General features: G+C 54.6%; 1 protein-coding gene across 5 annotated transcripts in view; it reads left to right on the forward strand.

The window, feature by feature from the left end:
* Window positions 1-234: 234 nt before the first annotated feature.
* KCND3 (potassium voltage-gated channel subfamily D member 3) overlaps window positions 235-25445 on the forward strand; it is a 184079-nt gene continuing 158868 nt past the window's right edge. For 2 of the 5 annotated variants that reach the window (XM_016124306.2, XM_016124310.2), the window contains exons 1-2: window positions 566-638; window positions 8922-10099. In XM_016124306.2, the coding sequence (XP_015979792.1) occupies window positions 8994-10099 (1106 nt within the window). In that variant the 5' untranslated portion in view covers window positions 566-638; window positions 8922-8993. Of the gene's footprint in view, window positions 344-565; window positions 639-2214; window positions 2342-6784; window positions 7860-8921; window positions 10100-25445 lie in introns of those variants that run through there. The other 3 variants (XM_016124307.2, XM_016124309.2, XM_036235252.1) reach the window with 3 other exon arrangements.

The raw sequence follows: 25445 nt of genomic DNA on the forward strand, positions 1-25445 counted from the left end.
GCGCTACAGAGAGCAGGACAGCACAGTATCCCATCAGTCGGCCTCTCTGGAGGAGGAGGGTGCTCTCAGCTCACTTCTCTGAAGCCTCCAAACTTTGGGTCTGACCCAGCTCTCGAGTGCCCCCGAGATGCAAAACAAAGACAGGAATGTACAGGAGTTCAAACCTGAGCAGAAATAAAATATTGGGTTTTAACTCTCTCAGGTCGGACATGGAGCTGGAGGACTGAAGGAAAGTGCCCCTCCCTGGACCTGCGCACCCAGAGTCTGAGACACTCCCAGGGTCATGGCAGCTGAGGTCCACAGTTGTGAGAAAATTAGCTCTTCTTCAGAGAAAAGGGAGGAGGTAGGTGGGAGCAGCGCCAGGGCCTTCCCTGAATTCTTCCCCTGTCTGCCAGGGAGTGGCAGTGTTGTTAATCATTATTACTGTATGTAAATCAATATGCAAATCCCACACGGCTCTGGGACTCCTGGCAAATGCTAATGCAGCCCACGCCCACCTCTTGGAAGGCCAATTGTACACCTTTCTGCTGATACCCTGTGGGGAGTGGGAGGAGTGCGTGAGAGAGGGGCTCCGAGCCGCCAGGGGCCACAGGGGCCTCGACCACAGTGACCGACCCCCACCCATAACCTGGAACAAGGTAGGAGTTCTCACAAACCAGCACCCCGTTCTGGATCAGCCCCTGCCCGGGCTAGAAGTGCTCTTTCAAGCACACTCTCCCTTTCACTGTACACTTTGCTTTTCCCTCGGTCTCTGTCTCAGGCACACACCTCCCCGCACCCAGAACTGGGATCGCTCAAGCCCTGCGTTCGGGTCCCCGCTGCCAGGCCGAGATCCCGGACTCCGGGCGCCGGGCGGGAGACGCGGGGAAAGCTGGAGCCGACTCAGCGCCGTCCGCAGGGGCTGAGCCCTCCGCGCGCCGCGGCCGCGAGAGTGGGAGTCTGGATCGGATACCGCTCCCCCAGGGACGCTCCGGGCCCGCCCGCTCCCCATCCTGGAAGCACCGGACAGTGGGCATCCGTGGGCTTTGGGGAAGAACCGAGGGACTTGGCGTATCCGGTTTGAGAGTTCACGCTCCCAAGTCCAGACTCTCGGATCTGGGGACTGGGTACACGTGGTGGGACAGGAGGGCGAATCCCTACCTTCAGGTCTTTCCCCTCGCGCCCCGGGAGGAGAGCGGCTCTTACGTGGGGGAAGGGCAGTGAATGTCCCCGCCCCACCCGCCGCCCCACCCCGGGGACCTGTCCAGCCCCAGCAAACTGAGCGGAGAGCGCGGCGAGCCGGAACGCTTGCGCGGTGGAGGGTTCCACTTCTCCAGGTGGCCGGGCTCGGCCGCAAGCTAGGGGTGGTGTCGCATGAACGGTCGGCGAGAAAGAGACAGCCAGCAAGGTCTCCGCACACCCCGCGCTCGCACGCACTGGCGCTCCCAGCCACCTCTCCCTGGGGCCTCAGCACACACGCCTCCGAGCTCACACTCACGCCTACCCCGCGCTCCGCCCCCGCCCGCGAGCCGCGCTCACCTTGCCACGCTCACCCCCGTGCCCACCCCCGCCGGCACACGCGCTCACACCGGCATCGGCACACTCCGCCACCTCCAGGCACACCCTAGGATTCCTCCACTCGCCCGGGGAAACGAACCAGGTTCTGCCTCGTCTCCCCGCCCCCCAAACCCTCGCTCACGCGCGCGCCCCTTTATACACACACACTCACACACGCACACACTCACACACTCGCGCTGGAGTCACACCCCCCTCGCACGCCCTCGCCCTGGGCACCCTTCCACGGCGAGCCTCCGGGTCCTCATCTCTCCCTCCGCTGCCTGGCGGCCCCGCGCTCCTGGGCCAGGCCTGAGCCACTCGCCGGCGGGGATCGGTCGGGAGCCCAGGGCGCAGCCTCGCTGCCTCCCCCGGACTCTCCTCTCCGCCCCGCCCGCGCCGCGCCCCCACCGCCTCCCCCTCCGCGAGAGGGACCTCGCCAGGCAGCCCGTGGCCGCCGGGCTCCGCTCCGCGCGGCGCCGGTAGCGGCGGGGGCTGGGAGCGAGCGAGGGAGCCGCGAGCCCGCGAGCCCGCGAGCGGAGAGGCTAGGCGGGGAGGGGACGCGCTGCCAAACCCGGGCTGGAGCGGCGGCGGCGGCGGCGGCGGCGGGGGAGGGAGGGGCCCGCGGACAGACGGACGCACGAACCGACCCAGCGAGGGAGGGAGCGAGCGAGACTTCGTCGGCGAGGAGGCGGCTGCTGGGCTCTCCCCCGCGCTGCTGGGCGCTCGGCGCCTCCGCGGCCCCCGGCTCCCGGCCGCGGCTTCCTTGCACGCGCGGGGCGCGGGGCCCGGGCTTGCTTCGCCGAAGGTAAGAGGGACGCGACCGAGCCTTCTGGAGCCAGGAAGTGTGAGGAGCGCTGCTCCCACGCCTGTTGCTCCAGCTGCCCACGCGGCACCCTCCCACTCCCGCGCTCGGGTGGGTGGGCGCTGGGGCGCCGGAAGGATTGGGGGTGGGGCCGGCGCCGCGGGGGAGCAGGCAGCCGGCCCCGGGGGCGTAGGTCCCCTCGGGCTGGGAAGCCACCTCCGGGCAGCAAGGCGATGTGAGGTTGGGGGGTGGGGGTGTGATCCTCTGCCCTCTTTCCATTGGCCTGCGTTCTCTCGGGGGTGCCAGAGGCAGCGCCCCGGGATCCGGCGGCAGGTGGCGACGGCTTTCTCGGTCCCCCGCTCTTTGCGAAGAGAGGAGAGAAATGGCTGAGGTCGGAAGCAGGGAGCAGTTTGGGGCGCTTTGCAAAGTTCTCTAGCTCAGCGAGCCTGCGGTGTGCCTACCAGAGGCTGGGGGTCCACACATCTGGTCCTGCCCAATGCTGCTGCCACCCTGCGAGCTCTGGAAAATGTCTCCAAGGACAACAGGGGGCCAACGCGGCCGGGGTGGGGTGGGATGGGGGGTTCGAAAGACTCACTTTGAGAGGTGTTTACACTGGGGATGGGACGCCGAAGCGACTGGGCAGAGAAGTTACCTGCAATCAACCAAATTCCTGCACTAGCTTCGTGTTGACATTTGAGAGTCCACAATGTCCTGCTTTTATCCCGGGCAGCGGTGACCTGCCAGCAACAGGCTGAGGTTTGGGACCTGGAATCTCACAGCAGAGAAGACGCCGTTGTATTTCTTAGGAGAGGGTGTCTGAACTTTCTTGTGGTCTTAGGCACAAAGCGATATGTTTATAAGATCTGGCAAGGGTGCGTGTTGGTATTTTCCATGAATGTGCATGATGATTAAATTTACACCTTACTCACGGTAGTTCAAGGGAACCTGGGCGTTTAAGGTCTGTAGAAGGGGTTCCTGGGCGGGCATGAATTCAAAGCAAAGCCTGTGTACCTTTCTTTTCCCACTTTGGCACACAGTCAGGAATTCATGTCTTTATTTTTATTTTTTTTGTCGCTGCTTGAAAGCAACAGAGTGCAAGTACACAGGGACCCCAGAGGAAAAAAGGTTAGTGGCTCGTTCCCTTTTGCTGTTGATATTGGAGGAAAAGAGAGTTCAGTAAAGTACCCCGGCCAGCCTAGGAGTGGCACTGTGGGAGAAGAGGATCTGTGTATGTGTCCCAGGCCTGTACCCCAAGGACCCTCAGCTTGGCACCCCGTCAGTTTCCTGCATGCCTACTCAAACCCTGTGGGCACAGGAGAAAGGCCCCTGGATTGTGTCAGGACCCTCCCCTCCCCCAGAATGTCCCCATTCCGAGTTGAGCGATGTGATGTACAATTGTGGAAAGTAAAAGTCCCAGAGATGCTGCACCCCCGGCGCCCTGCGAGGTCATTGAAGGGCAGGCCTTGGTGATGTGACATTTTCGCTGCCTTGAGCCTGTGCCCTCAGGGTAGGCGTCAGTCCCCAGGACAGGCTGTCTGGTCACTTAGCCCACATTGGGCCCTCTCCTTCCCAAACTGGAGCTGTTTAACAAGGCTGATTTTTTTACAGCAGACGAAAACGTGTTTCCTTTTTCCAGGATTTTTTTGCCTTTGTCATTTCGGAGCTCACCTGTTTTAAATGTCTCTTCCCCAACCTCCCCCCACCCCCATCTTTCCCACTGTCGAACTCTTCTGCCAAAAACAAAAATAGCTTCAGATTTTTCATTTGTAAGGCGTCCACGTCCTAGTAAAACCTTGGCATTTGAGGCATGTGCAGTGCCATTGGCTGGAAATGGGGCCGCACTGTTGTGCCTGTTGCAGGAATTCATACCCAGGTCGGCTCCAGGAGGTGTCGGTGCCCGTCAGGGGCCCGCGTCACAGTGAGAGCCACAGAGAAGCCCTACTCGAGCTGGGTCATGCCTGCGGGGTTGTGTGGAGGGTATGGGGTATGGCTGGGGTGGCCTTGGGCATGGTATCTGGTAGGACACTTTTCATCCCCTTCCAAACCCAGACACCCCCCTCTCAACACACAGAAAGTAGCAGTAGGGTCGTTGCTCCTTTTTTGGTTCCTTTCACCAGGGGAACAGGCCTTAAGCCTCTGGAGATGGCATGGCTCTTGCCTGCCCTTCTTTGGGAAGATTGCCCTGGATTGATGCATGGGATAAAGGTTTGGCTTTGGCACCAAAAGCTTTTATGATAGATAGAGAGGGGTTGTTTTTCCTTCCCCAGCTCTGTTATTCATCTGAAAGCAGTCTGTGAAAACTCATGGCCCTTGGAGAAGAGATTGTCCTGGGATGGAAAGGGTAAGGTGGTAGGCTTAGACTGGCAGGGCATCGAGGCTTGGGAATTGGGGGGCGCAGCACTGGGCGAAGGGAAGGGGAAGGGCGTAGTCCTCTCAGGGGGCAGAACTGCATGTCCGGCCAACGTAGGGTGCTGCAGGGTACTTCCTGGCTCAGATGTCCCTTATTCTTTGCCACTCGAACCTCCTCAAGGTCCTGCCTCTCCGAGCTCCATTCTAGGGATGTTAGTGGTCTGAGGTCCAGGACCCAAGGTCTGGGAGCCTAACCCCCTTTACTCTCCGGGGTTCAGTGGGTGGACCCGGCCTTCTATTGCCTTGAGTTGTGAGTGATGCAGGTTGTGTGCCCTGCTCTGGGCATCAGCCTCATCAGGAATTCTCAGAACTGCCTTTGCTGAGAAGAGGCTCCAGCTAACTCCGTCCCCACAGCAACGAACCCAGATGCTTTACTTCCTGCTTTGCATGGGTGACAGTCATGAAGAGGTCACAGTGAGCAACAGCCTGGATGTCCTGGATCCAGTAGAATCAAGGATTATTGGAACCCAAAGTCTCCTTGGCACGTTCTTGTCCAATTCTCCAATTTTACAGATGGGGATTCTCAGGCCCAGAGGGTGATGGTACCTCGCTTTCGCGAGTCCAGGAGAGAGCCGAAACTGGAATGCAGGGCCTCTTGACCCTGTGCCCTTGGCTGCACTGGATGGAGTGAGGGGAGTCTCTGCACCCTGCCCTTTTCTCTGGGGGACACCAGGATCTGGCTAGACCTAGGTCAAGAAAGCCATTTGGCCATGAGCTGATCAATGAATGGTCTATTGGAAAATCATCAACCCCTGTATCCATGGAATTTAGCCACTTCGAAGGAGACTTTCTGCGTCTCGATCTCCTTACCTGAAACTTGCAGGCAGAAGTGTCCACATCATAGTTTTTTGTGGGCTGCACTAAATATTTCCTGTACAAGTGCCTATAACAGGGCTCCGAGCAGTGCCAGTTTTCAGTCAATGTTAACAAACTGGATTGAATTAATCTGTGACCAATGTTTAAATTGAGCACTTACTTCCCAAACTTCCCTTTGCTCCTTAGAAAACCTAGTTAAGTGTGTGCCGACGGCCTAAAATTCTCCTGGTAAACCACGGGAAGTATAGGGAGCTACAAGGGTAAGTTTCTTGAAGAAAGCTCTAACACGCACCAGGACGTGTTCCCAGAGCTGCCGTCGGTGGCGTGCGGATTACCCACCGCCGCAGATGACTGAGCCTCCTCGCTCCCCTCGGTTCCCGTAATCAAGAGCTCATCAGAACTGTGCTGTTTGTCTCTTCTCTCAGTGATGACATTTACTGGGAATGTCATTGTCATTCTTCTTTTCTTCTGTGGCATTTGAATCAAACTCCCTTTATGAGGGAGCAGAGGTACGTGTGAATATTCTTCTTAGCATGCCGATGGGGAAACTGAGGCAGAAATCTGCTCTTTGAGGAAAACTGACTGAGGGCGCGGTGAGTCAGAGGCACTTACACTGGATTCCTTTGATCCAGAGCTGTCTTCGGAGTCTTCAGAGTTTACTGTCTGCCTAGATGAGCAAGGCCTGGAGTACAATCGACGGAAGGCAAATGGCGTCTGTAAAGTCAGGGTTTGCAGTTTGAGCATGACTGATGCAGTGCACTCTGCTACCTCCTCGGTTGTCATGTAAAAAATTGAGGTGTTGGGGCCTTTAACCTTCAGCAGCTTAGTGCGAGCTGAGGAGAGCAGGGCAGTGGCCCGGCTGTACCCTTGAACTCCACATTGAGACTGCCTGGGTTTAAATCTCTCTACCTACTTGTTACATCCTTTAGCCAGTTAGTACGACTCGTCATGCTTCGTCTTCCCTGTCTGCAAAATGGGGACGACAGTGGTGTGTGCCACCTTGGGTTGTATGTGGGGCCAGTTGGGATGGTCCATGCAAGCATGTGACACTGTGCCTGGCGCACAGTCTGCCCTCGGTAAACATGTTCTCCTTACAGGAAGCGCTTGAGAGGCAGTGTGGCGCGGCTACAGTGTGGGCCCAGACTGGGCTCCTTGTTCTGCCCCTTTCTAGCTGGCAGACTGCTGAACTTCATACTCTTCTTCCTAGGGTTGCAGTGAGGACAGTCAGTGCAGTGCCTGGCACGGAGTAACCTCTCAGTTACTGTTCGCCATGATTATTCACAAGGCATGTAGAAAGTGTCTGTAATCCAGGCCAGAGAGTAATGGGCGCTAGAGAAGAGGGACAAACACAGTGGGGAGGGGAGGGGACATCACAGCGAGGGCGAGGAATAGGCAGGGTTCCACGAGGAGGGCTGAAGGAGAAGGACTGCCAACAGAAGGAAGAGCGCCCAGACACAGACCCCCGCGAGGGGTGCATGGGGGCCGGTCTGTGGTCTTGTTGCCGGAAGCTAGGATGGGTGCATGAGATGCGGCGCTGGAATGATCAGCCAGGATCCAATTGCGCCAAAGAGTTTGGACTTGACTTTGTAGGTTGTGATTTTGTAAAGCACCGTCAGAACCTTGCTTTAGAGAGATGACTCGGAGCAGAATGGATTTCTGGGGAACAGGAGAAACAGCGTTAGGGGCCAGTTGGATGAGAGACAAGCAGACCAGTGGGAAGGAGGCCTGAGGGAACTCGGGCCTTAATGAAGGCAGTGAGAGCCTTCGTCTCATGATTTGGCACCTCTTTGGGTGCAACAATGAAGAAGGTGGGCAAAGTGACAGGCCTGGGGTCAGGAGTGCCGAGAGCAGAAGGTGAGGAGCAGCTTTTTGCAAGCAGGGAGAGCCAGGCTAAACCTGTCCAGTTTCAGAGACATCCAGGTGGGAGAGCCCAGTGGCAGCTCAGGAGTGAGAGGAGGTAGAGATCGAAAAATCCTAGAAGAGCCGGGCTGCAGGAGAAGGAAGCAGGTTGACAGGGTGAGAGGAAGCTCAAATCCATGACAAAACTCACCTCTGCCTCACTTCCTTAAACACAGACTCAAAATAACTGAATTCTAGAGGGTCCGAATGCTTCTAAGTCAGAATTAGTCCTGTATGATCTGTTTAGGATTAGTGAACGCAAGTGTGTCAATCCCTAACGACTTCCCGTTGCGGTTACGTGTGTTTCTGTGTCACCACATGTCTTCCCACAGATGGTGTACATTTGGGGATTGCAGAGTCATCTCACTATCGTCTTTAAAAAGCCAGATCTGGGAAGGTAAATCTGTTCCCCAAAGCCAAATATAATTCTCCACGCCATTGTTCCCTCCATCCATACAGGTGACAGGGATGTGTGTACACAGTGTGGTTCAGAGAGCAGTGGGTGAGGGGACAAGGTGGCCCAGCTCTAAGGAACCTCCGAGGACAGCGTGGGGCCAGGTGACAGAGGCTGGCATGGGAAAGAGTATTGTTACATAACTCAAGGGAGCTCAGGATGGTGGGCAGATGGAGATGGGAGGCGAGGGATTTGGAGATGGCAGTAAGTGTGGCTCAGCTTCCTCTGGGAGGGAGAGGTACAATGCATGGAAGGCAGGTGAACCAAGAATCCAAGAGTCCCTTTACAAGGTGGGGAAGGGACCCTGCCTAGACTCATGGCCTCTCCCAGTGGCTTTCTAGCATGGCCCTGAGGGTCGTGATCGGCTACTGGGTTGCTAGGTGTCCCAGAGAGTAGCAGCCCACCAGGGACAGCCATCTCCATGGGACTTGGGGACAGAGCTCTACCAAGCCCTGGGCCCTACTATAGTCACCTGCCATCTCAGAGAATTTTCCAGCGAGGAGTAGAAAGAATGCGTTTACCCCATCTCCTTCATCCACACCCCATTCCTGATTACCGTGGTGGGTGAAGAGCGAAATAAAAATTAGCATGTTTATCCCACTTTGAAATTCGTTTAATGAGAACTCATTTACCCTTTCCCAATTTAAATTCGTAATAACGCCATAACCTTTCAGAGCTGATTATTTCCCGTGTCTTCCCAGATCTTCCTGCTAGAGGCTTCCCCTCCACATGCTCCCGAGCCCTCCAGGAACTTGACAATTTGTCAGGCGGTTAACAATATCTGGCTATCCCATACAGCGGCCTGCCCTTGCTAGGTGCCCTCCCTAGGAGGGGAGGACAGAAGAGAACGAAGTCCTCTCTCTTAGGCGGTGACTTCAGTTTAATAAATTTGCCTTAAGACTTTTGCTGTTTCCCTCACCAAGGACCCTTCCCTGTGTCCCATTTCCCCAATGGGAGACGATCGTGGACTCACCCGGTTCTCTGCTCTCTCCTCCTGTCTCCCAGGGGTCGCTGAACTAACTCCAAGCTGGTGCGCACGGTATCTGCACAGTGGCCGGCCCAAGAGCTGGAGTCACCATGGCAGCAGGAGTGGCAGCCTGGCTGCCTTTTGCGCGGGCTGCGGCCATCGGGTGGATGCCGGTGGCCAACTGCCCCATGCCGCTGGCCCCGGCCGACAAGAACAAGCGGCAGGATGAGCTGATCGTGCTCAACGTGAGCGGGCGGAGGTTCCAGACCTGGCGGACCACGCTGGAGCGCTACCCGGACACGCTGCTGGGCAGCACGGAGAAGGAGTTCTTCTTCAACGAGGACACCAAGGAGTACTTCTTTGACCGGGACCCGGAAGTGTTCCGCTGCGTGCTCAACTTCTACCGCACCGGGAAGCTGCACTACCCGCGCTACGAGTGCATCTCGGCCTACGACGACGAGCTGGCCTTCTACGGCATCCTCCCCGAGATCATCGGAGACTGCTGCTACGAGGAGTACAAGGACCGCAAGCGGGAGAACGCCGAGCGGCTCATGGACGACAACGACTCGGAGAACAACCAGGAGTCCATGCCCTCGCTCAGCTTCCGCCAGACCATGTGGCGGGCCTTCGAGAACCCGCACACCAGCACGCTGGCCTTGGTCTTCTACTACGTGACTGGCTTTTTCATCGCCGTCTCGGTCATCACCAACGTGGTGGAGACGGTGCCGTGCGGCACGGTGCCCGGGAGCAAGGAGCTGCCGTGCGGCGAGCGCTACTCGGTGGCCTTCTTCTGCCTGGACACCGCCTGCGTCATGATCTTCACGGTGGAGTACCTCCTGCGGCTCTTCGCGGCGCCCAGCCGCTACCGCTTCATCCGCAGCGTCATGAGCATCATCGACGTGGTGGCCATCATGCCCTATTACATCGGCCTGGTCATGACCAACAACGAGGACGTGTCGGGCGCCTTCGTCACGCTCCGGGTCTTCCGCGTCTTCCGGATCTTCAAGTTCTCGCGACACTCGCAGGGCCTGCGGATCCTGGGCTACACGCTGAAGAGCTGTGCCTCCGAGCTCGGCTTCCTCCTCTTCTCCCTCACCATGGCCATCATCATCTTCGCCACTGTGATGTTTTACGCCGAGAAGGGCTCCTCCGCCAGCAAGTTCACGAGCATCCCCGCCTCCTTTTGGTACACCATCGTCACCATGACCACGCTGGGGTAAGTGGAGGCTGGCGGCGGGATCGGGGCGCCGGTGGGCGGCGCCGCATCCGCGGTGGGCAGCGGAGGGCGGAGTGCCCTTCTCCAAGTCGTGGGAGCAGCGGGGGAGTCGGTTGCCTCATGAGGGGCAGGAGCATGAGTGATTCGTTTGGGGTCAGTGGCTTGCTTCGGACTGAGCTTTCATTTGGGAACCGGCATGTATTTCATAAAACGTGGAAGATTAAGTCGCCATTTCTTTCGGCCACGCATTCTGTACGTGTGTGTGTGTCTGCGCGGGGCGGGGGTTAGCGATGGCTGCGCATAAGGGCTGCGGCAGGGAGCAGGGAGAGGAGCGCGCAGCCGGGGAGGAGCGAGGCTGCGGGAGGTTTGGCGAGTGCCGCGAGGAGGTCCAGATTTCTACTCACAGAAGACTGAGGGCACTTTTTGGCTCCTTGCTGGGTTTCTTCTTCCTAACGTATTTGCAGGCTGTTTTCTCTCTTGCCTTACTTTTCCTTTCTGCTGCCACAGATGCTCAATGATTCAGTAGCCCTGAGCAGACTTTCAAGTGACTCTTCACTTGGGTTTTCTGAAAAGTGTGGAACCCAATTTTTTTTTTTTTAACCTTTCTCAGCCTGACTTTGTGATAGAAGGACCCGGCCTACCTGGGCAATTGCCAGATGGTCTGAATGAATCATGTGGTCAGACACAGAGCAGCAATATTGTCAAAGGGAGGGAGAGGCACTCAGCGAGGTCACGGGTGACTCTGTCTCTTCCATCTCCCAGAGATCCCCTCTCCAGGCATGGTCACAGAAATGTATTTATGGTGCTGGGATGTGAAGCTTTCCATCAGAGGGAGGGGGATCGGGAAGAAGAGTGCCGTGTTCTCCCTAACGGGATTAGAGCCAGTGAAGGCAGCTTGATGGAGACTAGCATTTCTTAAGGTTTCTGTTTCGGCCATTGCAGGTCATTGAAGCTAATGCAAACCCCCTTCACAATTCATATGCCGGGTCTATGTTTGCTCAGGCCAGGAAGCGTTATATTGCTGACGGAAATTCATGAAGCTTTTTATTTGGTCTTTGACGGTTTGGTTGGCAGTGCCCTGGCGACTCGATTTTTCCCTGGCTGAAGCCTGGTGTCCGTTTTTCCATAGTGCTGTGTGAGCTTATTGGGAATGACTGAGCAGGTGGCGGGACCTTTTAAAAGGATTACATTTGTCATTCTGCCACATAGGTGGGAGTAGCTAGAGATGTCATTGACCACTTGTGAAGGCCACATTTGATGGGGGCATTCCCTTTACCTCTAGTGTGTCTGAGAGAGGTCATCATGCCCCTTCCTCCAACATTTACACACACGCACACACACAAACACACTTCTTCACAGAGGTGCTCCCACCCAAAACGGCTAAGAATGTCTGGTCATTTGACCTTGTTTCTCTTAACTCAGGTGGAGATGTGGGCTTTTGAGCAGAGCAGGATATAAGGGATGAAATGGGCTGGAGAGCTGGCCACCATGTCAGGAGAAGGAAGCCCATTTACCCCTTGTAGGCTGACCCTGGCCGCCCCTTCACTTTCCTGAAGGGGACCTCACCCATGGCCAGGACTGCCCTGGCCACGCTTCCCATGTGGCTCTGACTGTCCAGCATCCTCAAGTAAGCCTCCATGGGACTTAAGACACCAGACCGTCCTGAGGAAAAAGCAGGGCAGATGGATGGGTGTCATAGTTAAAACAGGACCGTTTCAGAGGACATCGAGGGCAACTCCGGTGGCCACCTGCCCATTACTTTTTATTAGTGTAGCCGCATATGCGTGTCTGCTGTATGTCAGCAGCGTGCTGAGCACTTTGCACGTGTTATCTCTTTAAGTCTCCACCACAGTGCTGCAAGGTAGGAAAAATTCTGTACAGCTCTGAAGACGCAAAAGGTGAGGCTCAGAGAGGTTAAGGAAATTTCTGTAGTCACCGCTGTCTCCATCCAGTGTCCCTTCTCTCTTCACTCACCACCCCACTCGTTCCCATACCATCGGGGCCCATAGGTGGGGATCAGACCTTTGGAGTTCCTGTGTTATTATGACCTCAGAGTGTCATAGTCTGTTCTAGTCATATTGCTATTCGAGAATATATCCGTGCAGTGAGTACCTCACACTGGGCACTGTTCTAGGAGTACAGGGCTTTTATCAATAAAACATTTCCTTCTGGCAAGTTTAAATATTGCCCTCAAATGAATGGTCACTTTCATAGCAAAATCCAGTGTTTTATTTTCACTGGGGAGACTGCGTATTTCCTTTAGCATTCACCCTGTAGATCAAGGAGCAAGTCCGGTGTCGGGATGGACAGTCTTGGCCTTACATTTACTTTCTTGGTGGGGAGCAAGAGGACTCTGCCAGAGAGTGAAGGCAGAGAGGAGGGGAAGGGTACCTGCGTGCGAGAAGCATGACTCCTCCGACTTGGGGTCCTCACCATTTCTTTCCCGGGGCATCAAAATGTCTAGCCTCAGCGGAGAGAAACCAGTGGCCAAGAAAGGAAACTTATAGTAGTGTCTTCCTTAACCTCCAAGTAACAGGTCAGCAGGCTTTTACTCCCCCTCCATTCTGGCCAGTGTCACCCATCGCTGGAGTGGGCTGCTTCGACTCTGACCTGAGTTGCCATCAGAACCATCGTCGGGCTTATTGCTTGGCTGTACATAGCAGGTGATTGGCAAAATGCTTTTCAGTGGATAGGTCAATGTGATTGGGTGCCTTTTCCATTTGCTTGGTCTGATACTGTTTTCAGTCCCTTCTGGACTTACCTGTCCTCTCTCTAGGGTGGACCCAAGATTCGTGCTCTGCCCCACCCCTGGCTCCCTGGAAGAGAGGAGGGCGGCCTTCTCTGGTGTTCGGTCCGTCCAGTGGATTGCTCTGTAGCATCGTGGGGGTCTTCATGCCCTCATCGGAGGCCTTACCAACTCGGCCCCGGAAACCTCCTCTCCCTGGGCTGTTTTCTGTCCTGAACACATTCACTGGCTACTTTGTAGGCTCGATAACCATTCCACAAAGCCTGTTTTTTTCTTACTCTTCACTGGCGTTTGAGCCCCGAGTGGCTATGGAATACTAAGGTCCAACATTCTGCCACGTTCCACGTTCTATCTGGTTGCTTCCAGCAGCTCCCAGCACACTTAGTTCTTTCCGCCCCCAGACCCTCTTCACACTAATCCTTCCCCGACCTCCCGTTTCCAGTCTTTAGCTCTTCCGCAGCGCAGGGCTGACCGACAGTCCAAGGGCCGCATGCCCAGTGAAGGCATTGGCTCTTCCTGGCTCTGGTAGCATCCCTGCCTGCTTTCCCATGACTTACTGGTGAGTCACTTAGGTGTCCTCCAGGGCAGGATCTCGGGAGCCGATTATTCCTGTTTATTTAATATCTTGAAATTCCTAAAACACACAGGACAAGAACAGTCCAACTGCCACCAAAGCTTGAGGGTGGCTTTTCTTTGCAGCCTCCTATGCTGGTGGGGAAAATGCCTGTGCTCAGTCCACATTTCCCTTATACCCCCTTGACAGTTGAGTTCCCAAACGCCCCATTAAAGGATTAATTTCTGTGCTCATAATTGATGCTATAAATAAAATAAATCCTCAATTATCTCAGTTAACAGAGAAGGGATAACATAGAACTCCCAGTATTAAATAAGACTAACGTCTTATTTTGGGAATTTAGTTTGGGATGTATTATACGTCATAGGCTTTTTCAAAGCAGATTTTCCTTCTTAGCTTTGACTCTGCTGGTTATTGCAACTGGCCTGGCGCTGTAGCCAGTCAGTAGGTGAAGCTCAATGTTGGGGCGTGGGGAAGAGGAGAGCATGTGGGGGGAAAGGCTTGTGAGCGAGTGTCCACAGGGCTCCTGAGGGCCAGCTCTGGCCCTGGATGGCATGAGACCCTCTTGGATATTTGGGGAGCAAGGGAGCATTGGGCTTGGGAAGGACACAGGGCAGTGTTGCTCCTGGTCAGATGGCCCGCTGCTGCCTGATTGGCTTGGTTATGTAATTGACACCAGCAGCCTATCTGTCACCCCACGCCCTGAGATGAGAGAGCTTTGACAGAGTCCCAAAATCACTTTAACGAAAATGGAATCGATTTTTACTGCTTCCAGGCACGAAGCAGCCTCCAGGTGATTTGCATTTCCCTTTAAAACATAATCCTGGACGGGGCCTGCCTGGGGTTTCGGGAGACAGGGAGCAGAGCCCAGGAGATCGATGCAGGCACAGCCCAGAACGGGGCACTTCACCAGGCTCCCCAGTGCCACAAGTGGAGCCAGTCCTAGGTCTGTTTTGTTAACCCTTCCATTCCCAAAATTCTGGCCACACCTTCATCCACTACCTTTGAGGCCCATCGGCCCTCCTCCCAGCTCCCAGGGCACTGGCCACCAGTGCCCACCTGGATGGCAGTGGGTCCCTGCCCAGGGGCACCCGATCTGAGTGCATTTGCTGGAATGAATGACCTCTAGGTCTTTTCTTGGTCTGATGTTTCTTAAGTTCACTGGTGCTGAAATTTTTAAAGGAGGGTACAGACCCACATCCCAGCAAGGAATCATTCATTCTCTTGACGTTTGAATGCCTGCCGTGCCCCAGGCCACACTGTAGGCTCTGAGAATACACAGGCCCTGTGATTACACGTCAGCCCAATGTAAGGTACAGACAAAATGAATTGGATGAGACTCAATTCTTTTTTTCTTTTTTTTTTTTTTTTGAACCAAAACAAGAATGGCGGGAAGAGTAGTAGACAAGAGCTGATCCGGGAACGGCCCCTCATTCTGCTCTGTGTCCGGCTGCTCTTGTCGTCCTGCAAACCTCAGCTCTGCGCCGTCTCCGACAGGAGGCCCTCCCCACCCTCCGGGAGCGAGTAGCGCTGCGCTTGCAGCCCTCGTGTACCTCTGTCCTGCCAGCGGCCACATTTTATTAATCGCACGTGTCTTTCTCCCAGGAGGTGAGCTCCTCAAGGGCAGATCTCTTTCCAAAGGTCATTGTATGGCCCGCGCCCAGCACAGGGCCTGGTGTGTAGCTGACCTCAATCAATAGCTCTTCAGCCAAACAGGTTTGTTCCCCAGCTTATCCATCTTCCGCTTTCTCATTTGCTGACCATCTCCCAGCCATTGTGAGAGCTGATGAAAGAGCTATCGAAATGTTGGCTAAACGGGGCGTGTGTGGCCAGGGCCGACTGAGATGGGGAGGCCAAACAGGGTGTTCTCTAGTTTTGACGTCAGCCTTAGCAGGGTTGGGCCTTTCTTGCGAGGGAAGTTTAAACCTTCCTCCCTCATTATTTTTGGCAACTTGGCCATGTTCCCCACTGTAGACTTTGGGGCCAGGGAGGAACAACAGGGAACCCAGGAAGTTTCCTTTCCTTCAATTATTTATTCAGCAAATATTTATTGAGTCTCTGCTGGGCACTGGGAATACAGCAGCAAAGAAAACAGATCGTCTCCGATGTTGCGGAGCTTATAGTCTAGTGGAGGAGACCAGACGGTAAATTGACAAACAATTAAATACATTCCATGAGGCAGCAGTTCATGCTACAGAGAAAAATAAAGCACGATGTGATAAATGGGAGCTCTGAGCGTGGGAGGGTGGCGGAGCAAAGGAGAGTTGCTATTTTATATCAGGTCGAGATGGGCCTCTCAGATAAGGAAGGTGATATTTGAGCAGAAACCTGAGGGAATGTGGGTGGCTCGGGGAACAGCCTATGCAAAGGCCATCGGGCAGGAGGGGCCTCGGTGTGCTATTCTTGGAATAACCAGAAGGTTCCGATGGCGGAGCCACAAGAGCAGTGGGGCAGGTAGTGGGCGCAGGGGGCAGCAGCTCATGCAGGGACCTCGTGATCACCGCCAGCACTTTGCCCTTGACCTTTTAGTAGTTCGCTTGGAATGGGAAGCCACCGAGGTTTTTGAGTAGACCTGCCTTAGGCTTTAAAAGGATCACTCCTGGTGCTGCGTAGTAAATACGGTGCAGGGAGAAGCCACCACAATGATCTAGGCAGGAGATGACGGTGGCTGGGACTGAGGGTGGGGGCAGTGGCAATGGGGGAGCTGAGAGAGTCTGCATATGTTCGAAGGTAGAGGAGGCAGGAAGCACGCACTGGTCCTGCTCCCACCACGCCACCGAAAGCGTCACCAGCCCCCACGGCAAGGGACTGGCCCAGAAGATGCAGTCCAGTCCTGAAGCCCTCTCCACTCCTGGGAGAAGCATTTCACGAGACGAGGCCTCGAGGCCCTGCAGGGTGGCTCTGAGGCCCAGGGCAGCAAGACCCCAGTGCAGACGCACAGGCCCGAGAGCCAGGTTGGAGCCTGCACGTCTGCGAGCAGGGCCGGGCTGGCTGCAGCAGGGGCGTCTGTGTCCGGATCGAGGTTTCTTTCAACCCAGCCAGCATTCGTTGAGCACCTGGCAAGGGCGGGGCCCCGTGCTCCCCTCCGTGGGGGACAGTCCCAGTTCAGAAACTGAAACAGAGAGGCCACTCGCAAAGTCGGTGGCTGTAGGAGCCGCTTAAGCAGAGGGGCCGTTGGGGCCTCAGGGCAGCAGAGCAGGGAGAGAGGCATTTGCACGGGTAGCACACGAGCCTTTTGAGTGCTTCGCATCGAATCAGCTTGGTCTCCGGCCCCGGCAAGTCACATGGCTGCAGTTTCTGCTGAGGATTCCCGGGCTGGTGCCCCTTTCGCAGCTCTCTTCTAGAATCTTCAACATTCATCTCAATCTCTCTCTCTCCCCGTGTGTTTGGTTTGTTTGGGTTTCCTTCTTTAAACACACCCATAAACACAAACATGATTCTTCCTGAGGAGTGGCAATTATTCTGCCTGAAAATAGTATAAATAAAAAGCAGCCGGGCCCTCCCTCTGCTCAGTGCTTTTGTTTCTCTCGCCCAGGGGGGAGCTCCTGTCTCAAGTCACGTGGGGCTCTTGGCCATGCGCCCTCTTGGTGGGAGCTCTTCCGGGGCAGGGACGGGGCAGGGACTTTTAGCCGTGAGGCTCTCCCCACCCCTGTCTTCAAGCAGGTGACCCCAAACACAACCTCCCACTTCCAGGAAGCCGACATGCTACTCGTGTCCTAAGTGTTCATCCTCTGGCGGTCTCCACGTCAGTTTTCCTTTTCTGGGAAGTGGGAGCCAGGCCCCCAGCATCTCTTTTGGGAGGCGTGTGTAGTAGTGACCACAGACTGACTTCTAATGGGGATTCGGTCGTGCTATGGAGGAAGAGGTCACCACCACGCCTTTGAGCACCTGAAGTTCTCAGCCGAAAGGCTCCGACAGCCTGGCCTCCAGGTGGGGTCCAGAACAGATAGGCCTCTTCTCCCCAGCCCCCACCTGCTTCGGCCCAGCTCAATGCAAATGATGGGCGGGCGGGAAGGTGGCGGCCTGCAGGGGAGAGGAGATAGCTCAGCCTCTGCTGACCGGGCCTGGGTGGGGGAGATTGCCTCCAGCTCATGTAATCATATTCTGGTGTCAGGACTTGAATGAGTGTCATTAAACTGAATCAGAAAAATCGTTTTAATATAAGTGCCACCTCACACACAAGCTAGTTGATGGAAAGATGGATGAGGCTGGGGACGCCTCCTTTGTAATGGGATGCTGTAAAATCCCATCACCTTCATTATTTCCCACAGAGCCAACGCATCATAATACCCATGAGCGGCAGAACAGCTTGAATTTAATATACAGAAAGTCCAATCAAACAATAAATGGATGGAACTATATAAAGAAACCATTTTCTGGGAGGCTGGCTCCATTCTCTGGGATTCGGCTCCCTGACACATGAAATGTGCATCAATTTCCCCCAACTAATGCAGCTGCCGAATCACCACATGTGATATTTGTTTGCTTCAGAAGGGGAAGAGGGGAATTTTCCCCCTACATTATCTGGCTATCAATGCAAAATTGCAAATCTCGTTTTCTTGGCTTCGCATCCAGGGGTTCCTGGTGGCACAGCCAGGCATCATCTTGATGCCAGGGCTGGAAGCACAGCCCTGCTCCATCCCAGAAGCTTACTCAGTCCCAGTGGCACTTCGTCGTTGTCGTCTTTAAATAAGAACCAGTTCTGGACACCAGAGTGGGCTGTCGGGGGCTGGGACGTCTCCACCCCTGCGGTCCTCTGAGAGAAACTGGCCAAACCCTGGGCTGTGCTGACACAGCCCAAGTGCCTGCGACGTTCTGATTGTCCAGGCTGATTGTCCAGGCTTGCCTTCGAGGTCATGTAGAGCAGACGTTTCATTAAGGACTGGATTCCTCCCGCCAGCACGGTCCTCCCTCTCCCCGTCCACCCCTCCGACCCAGCCAGCCGTTGAGAGACTGTATTCTTAAGTAACAACCTGATCATCCAAACAGAATTAAAAAGGCAAATCTGCTCCTTAAAAATTATCCAATACATGCCAAGGACGGAGGGAGATAATCTTATTATGTTTCCGGTGTGGGATTCTCTCCACCACTATTTTCCTAGTGGCATGGGGAACTGAGAGTTAACCATAATTACAGGCTTATAGCTGCTGAGAAGTATCATTAGTTTATTTTTACTTCTTCGTGGTCACACATACTTAAGCAGGAACAAAAAAAAAAAAACTAGGAGAATTAAACGAAACGATATCAGAACCATGGACAGCATAAACCTTGAATCAATTCAACAAAGATTATTGGACACCTAGTATTTGTTGGGGATCTAGAAATGAATTAGACCTAAGCCCTAAGATCTAGAAATGAATTAGACCTAAGTCTGTCCCTAGGTTTACAATATAGCCGGGGATTTGAATATGTTTATGAGCATACACGAGAGAACGGGGTATGTGCCGAAATAATCAGGAAGTGTTTGGCACAGAATAAATGCCTAGTAAATATTTGCTGATGAATGAATGATTGGCTTCACGGAAAAGGTGACATTTCAGCTAAACCAACAACAGTGGGTAGGATTTTGATATGTGGAAACGGGAAATGTAAGTACATTGCAAAAGGGCATGGTGCTTGGAGAGCTTAACAAATAGACTGGGTTGCTAGTGTTTAAGGTGGATGCTGATAAGGGCTAAAGATAAGCAGCATCGAAAGTTTTTTGAGAGACAGGGAGGGCGTAGAGTATTAGTCTAAGGAATTTATTTGGTAGGCATCAGGGGGCCACTCGAGGTGTCGCAGTGGCGCGTTGATTAGGAAGCCGTCTCCTGGGCGACTGTTAGAAGGGAGACCTCGGGCACGGTGTGGTCAGCCGTAAGACAGAGGCAGGGAAGAAGGAAAGAAAGTGGGACCCAGGACAGTCACTGTGGAAAGGAAGAGAAAGGACTAGAGTGGAAAGACATCCAGGAGGAGAAGTCAAAGTAGCTCTGGAATCGCAAGACTGGATGATTAGAGATGAGGAGCTGGCAGACCTTAGAGGAGGAACAGCTTGGCGGGAGGTCCGGGTGAAGTAGAGACAATGAACTTGGCTTTGCACCTGCAGCGTTTGCAGTTTACCCTGCCGTCCTGGAGGCAGCCGGGAAGCAGGTGGAAAGGTGGAAAGGAGCTTTGCAGGGAGAAGGGGGCTAAAGAGGCAGTTTTGAAAATTATCAGCCGAAGCAGGAAACAGAGCTGAGACTGCCGAGGACAGCACGGAGGGAAGGGAGAGAGGGGCTGGGGGCCGCCCTCTGCCCCACGGAGGGAAGGGAGAGAGGGGCTGGGGGCCGCCCTCTGCCCCACGGAGGGAAGGGAGAGAGGGGCTGGGGGCCGCCCTCTGCCCGCTTCGGGAAAGGCGGCGCCGCCCGAGAACAGCTTCGCTGACGTTCCCTTCTCCCTCCAGCCTCCCTTCTTGGCCTGTGGCAGTCCCCTTTCATGTGGTGTTTTTGCTGGAGCCAAAAGGTCATATTGGTTTTTTCTAGTAAAACAAGGTTTCCTTTTTAGTTTCCTACAATGATAATTGAATAAACAGCACTGACCCAGGAAAGCAAAATCTGTTTATAGGCTTTGCTAAAAAAATAAATAAATAACAGGATCCTTACCTTGCATGTGGATAGGAGATGGGGTCTAAATAAATGGTCACAGACCGACAACCGTCCGTGCCTGGCCAAAGGGGGATGCTGACTCAGAATGGCGCAGCCTTCGTGGGTGGCACTGTCCTGGTCTTTACGGTGCCAGACTCCTGGGCAGAGAGAGCCTTCATAGATTTCGGGTACTGCTGTGTGTCTTAAATCTCAACCCCTCCTTCTCCAGAGAGAGATGTCAGGCACACCCCTGGCATCACCCCTGTCCTGCTCCCCCTCCGAGGTGCCGTCTTGGGTTCCTGATAAGCCACAGGGAAAGTGATGGTTCAGCAGGTCGGCGAACGTGCGTTGAGCTGCCCCTGTGAGCAAGACACGGCCCTGGCTGATACGCGTCTCACTAGGAGGAGAGAAGGGGATGCGGGCTCGGTCCTGCGAGGCGGGCGCTAGGTTCCCATTCTACGTGTGACAAGACTGAGACATCGCGTGCAGGGGACTTGCCTGAGCTCCCACGCTGCAGCTGTAGCAGCATCACTGGGTTCAGACCCAGCCTTTCTGACTCCTTTGGGGCCCACCGCTTCGTAAGGAGCCTCAGTCCAGTAGCAGGGATGCCCTGTGCACGCAGAGCTGCATTTCTGGGTTCGACAAGGCAAGAGGTACGAGTAGAGGGCAAGAAAGTGTGAGCGGAAAGAGGAGGATGCGGGATTCAAGGACGACTTCTTGGAGGAGGAGGCATTTCAGCTGGCCCTTGAAAGATCATGGTGGAAAAGTTAAATGTATTTATTCATTCGATCATTTATTTAACAAAAATGTAGGTCTTTTTGTGTCAGGCAGTGTGCCTGGGGCTGAGGATATATTCATGAATAAAATAGACAGATTCTCTGAGGCTGGCATTCTAGTAGGAGCAGCAGACAATAAGCAAATGAATGTACAAAATACGAATGAAAGGTTGAAATAAAAGCTAGAGAGAGAGAGAGAGAGAGAGAGAGACGAAGCTGGTAAGGGAGAGAGAGTGAGGCCATCAGCCTGACACTGGGGAGAGACGCAGAGTCACAGCAGGAGAGGGCAGCCACTCCTGCCTCTCCCCGGTGAAGGTCCACAGTTGCTTAGGAGTCAGGGAGAGGCTGGCCCCGGGACAGAAATGATGCCTTAATAGCTGTGCTGCAGTCTCTTTAGGGTTGTTATCCAGAAGGCGGAGAAGCAGCTGTTTGCCATCACAGCTGAGGACTGAACGAGTAGAAATAGTCTCACCCTGCCACGTGAGGGACCACTGTCCTTCATCATCAACAACGACACCAACAACAGTGTTGTTGCTTTTACGCCGTTCCAGGTTCTGTGCTAAATATAAATTGTTTACGTGCATTTTCTCATTTTACCCTCCCAATAACCTCTCATGAACCATACGAGAGATATTACTATTTTCTGCGTTCTGTAGCTGAGGAGGCTGAGGCCTGCTTAGAGCTACAGCTATGACTAGAGAAGCAGGGGTTCCGACTCCTGTGGGTCCGACCTGCGCTGGCTTTTAACTTAGCACTCACCACCCGGCTTTCCATAAGAGGAACCTTCGGGAGAAATCTCCCCCAGCCTCTGTCTTGGGGAAAAGAGGAAGGAAGACACAGTGCCCCCAGCCTCCTTTCGTGCCAGGACCTGTTGGCAAAGGTTGTGAGAGTGAAGAGTGAACACGGGACAGTGACAAAGGAAAGATCAGAGTCGAGAGAGACAAGGCTAGCGGGGGGATCCAGGCTCGTCTGGGGCAACAGAGACATGAACGAAGCCAAGTTGCAAATATACACAGTATTTAAATAGCCTATGTAAATAACTTTGAAATCTCATGCCGCCTTCCTCTCTGGAGAGATTCTGATCTCCACTGGCTTTTTTTTTGCCCATGTCCTATGTCTGGGTGTTGATGACATCCCTACCCACGCCTACAGCTGACCCTTGGGCGCAACTCGGCCTTTCAGCTGGCGCGCCCACTGAGAGAGATGGCAGCTCAGCTCCGCAGAGAGCTGGGCGGCCAGCCCTCACGTTTTTGGCATGGAGGGAAGCAGCAAGCATGGGGGAGCCTGTCAGAACCCGGCGACAGAGCACGGGCGGCCTGTCCTCCACTCCCCGCAGCCGTAGTCCCCGTGGTGATAGATGGCAGGACGATGGGGCGCGCGGGGAGGGGCGAGGAGTCTCCCGGGGATTGTAACCCCTGAGGGGTGGCAGGGGCGGAGCCCTCCGTGAGGAGTCGCAGTACCAGGTGTGGCTGTCTTTGGGAGCGTTGACCCTCACTTCCCCCTCTGCTAGCTCTTGTGACGTTTTGACATTAGACCCATTCTGCCTTTGCCACACCATTTCCGCACCAGAGACGAAGAAGAGCAAGCAGTGTGCCAGACGCGACCCTACATTTGTTTTCTCTTCTCCCTTCTTCCCTGGCCTGTGTCTCTGCTATCTGCAGAAGCTGCTTGGAGTTCTGAGACTTTTGCACCTGATGGCTTGCGTTCCTGGCCTCTAAGCCAAAGCCCCTCTCCTCTCCCCTTCCTCCCTATTGCAGCAGAAGCTTCTCTCTGGGCTGGCAAAAGGGCATTGTGTTGATTAATAAAACATTTCCCGCAGCCCGACTGGCATGCTCGGAGTTTGGGCAGGGCTTAGAGAGAGATGATGAAGCGTTATGCCCACCCCCCACCCACACACATCGTGTTTGACTTTCTTAATATTTCCATGTAAGGTCAGCTTCTCATCTGAGGAGCAGAGGCTGCTGCCTTCATGCTCTGAGTTCGGTGCGTTATGCCTGAGTTGCCTCGTGTGCGTTGACCGACCGCCGTCTGGGACGGGGATCTCTGCAGGACGACAGAAAGACTGCTGGACTAGGAGTCAGATGTGGGGCGTGGGGCTGTGTGATCTTGGGCAAGTCACCTCCCCTCTCTGGTCCTCCGCGTCCTCTTCTGAATGGCGAGGGCTTAGACTTCTTGAGTTCCCAATCTCCCAGCCAGTTGGCAGACTGTTAAATCTCACTCTTCAAAGGGAAATGGATCATCAGCCCAGTAGCCTGAGGATCCACAGCTCAGAGAACCAGCCACTAGATGGGCACTGGGGACCTTCCCATTTCCAGTTCTTTATCTCCAAAGAGGCAGAAATTAAGAGTCCTTGCCCAAAGTGGCCATCGGAAACACGAGTCTGCAGAGGGGCCTGGGAGGTCCTGCTTGGACATCCCAAGAGGGCTCCAGGGTACCTGATGGTGACCCAGCTCAAGGTCAGCAGCCCTCTACCACTCAGTGCTGTGTTTAGGGAGAGCAGGGATTTATGAGTTCAGCCCCCTGAGCACGTCTGGATGGGTCAGATGAGGGGAAGGCACATGATGTCAGCCCTGGGACCATCAGATAGCTCTGTCAGCCCCGCATAGCCTCAGATTTAGGCGGAATCTAGTTCGCTACCCCCTTTGCTCTGGAAAGCAAATATAATTATGATCAAGGGAGTCACGAGGGACTCACTGGCAAGTAGATCCTGGGACATCTGTCTTGGCACAGACTTAGGGTGACATGGGCACAGGCCTCGCAGATCCAAGGCGTTTGGGGAGTGGAGGCTTCCTGGGTGTGCCAGCTCCTCTCCAGGCCCATTGGGTCGACAGCCAAGGGCCTGTGTGGCACAGATGGGCGGGTTCTAGGGCGAGCGGAGACCTCACCCCGCCCATTGTCCCTCACCGCCCCATCCCTACTGACACCTCCACTAGGGTCCTGCTCGCCCCACCCAATCCCCTGCTTATTTCTCTCCTGTTGTCCCGTTGGTCTGTAAATGGCCCTTCCCTTCTCCACTCCCATTATTTTATTGTATGAGTTCCCCACAGGAATGCAGGGGAATCTATATATCGCTATTAGCATTCGTGTGGGCAGCTTGGCTTACATTACCTTGAGTTATTTGAATGAAACCAACCATTAAATGATCACAGAGGACTGGGGAGAGGGTGAGCGTGGGGGCTCTCTGGCTGGGGGCCTCTCACGGGCTTTCTTTCCAGCACGCAGAACGGACGAAGGCGGCCGAGTGGGCGGGCAGCAGGGTGGTGGCAGAGGAGGGGCAGTTCAGTGGAGATGGGCCAGGTCAGGGCGTGTCCCCCCAGGGAGGCCCTCCATCTCCTGTCGGCGCCGGCTGAAAGCCTGGGTAAGCGGCCCGTTCGCATGGGCAGCCCTCGCTCCTCGGCGACAGGCGTCGTGGCCCGGGCCTCCAGCTCCCAGCAGAGAGCCTGGCGCACAGAAGGGGCCCCTCGCTGCCCTGTCACGCCTGCCAGTTCACCTCGGACACAGCGAGAAGCACCTGCACGGGGGTGGGCCAAACGACCTACGGGCTGTTTAAAAAAACTTCAATTGAAAAACACTCGATTTGAAAAACCTTTAAATCAAGCAGGACCAGGCAGCGAGTCAGGGCAAGGTCTGTATGTTTCACAGCACGACGTGAGGGAGGATATGCCCAGACTTGGGGCGAGGTACGTAGCTCCGGGGCGTTACCTATCCAGATAGGGGAGAGCCAAGGGGATCGTCGCATCTGTCCACCTGGAGATTGAGGAAGAGACAGAACTTCTAGGAGTGTGTAAATCGTGTGAGAAAGTTGGCTTGGAGAGCCGGAAAGGCACCGTGTTCCAGGCAAAAAGTGAAACTTGGAGGAGAGAGTCAGGAGCAGGCTCCATACTCACAGTGTGCATGTGTGTGTGTGTGTGTGTGCGCGCGCGCGCGTGTGTGTGTGCGTGTGTGTGTGTGTGCGCGCGCGTGCCGTGTGCACGTGACGTGTGCACACGCATGAAGGCCTGCTGGTGGGGAGGGCGGGCGGAGGAGGGAGTCCTCAGTGTCACCCTGGGCCTTGGTTGACACTGGGGAACCTCTAGGTCCTTGTTCTCTTTTTACCATGGAGTCCCTCCGTTCCTGGAAGGTTGGCCTGCTGAGAGGTGACCCTCCCTCCCACACCAGAAGTGTCATCCTGGGCAAGCCCGGGGCTTCTGGTCCTTAGATGAGCCCCTCACCCACCCGCCCCATTGCCCCGGAAAGGAACTCTACTGAAAGAGTCCGGAGAGATTCGACATATCCTATCTCTAAGTATATGACTGCTCTAGGGACCTCACATAAGTGAAGATGTTGGATTTTTTACTTTAAAAAAATTGTGAAATATATCAAACATATAAAGAAAAAAATATCTTGTCGTCTTTCAAGCAGCATCTGTAAAACTCCCATATCCCCAGAGGTGTGAGTGCCTCTCATTTGGCGTGTCAGTATTATTTAATGAAACTTAAGTTATAGGGGTAACTTTTTTTAATGGGGGTGGGGGGGGCTTGTGTATACACAAAGGGACATACATTTTTATTGTAAAAAAACAAGTTTAAAATCTTTGTTTTCTTCGTGTTAATTGTTTACAATTAAACCAAAGACCAGTTTTGCTTAAAATTAAATGCAAACCAGGGAGATT

Source organism: Rousettus aegyptiacus, unplaced genomic scaffold, assembly GCF_014176215.1.
Source record: "Rousettus aegyptiacus isolate mRouAeg1 unplaced genomic scaffold, mRouAeg1.p scaffold_m13_p_17, whole genome shotgun sequence".
Classification (NCBI taxonomy): Eukaryota; Metazoa; Chordata; class Mammalia; order Chiroptera; family Pteropodidae; genus Rousettus; species Rousettus aegyptiacus.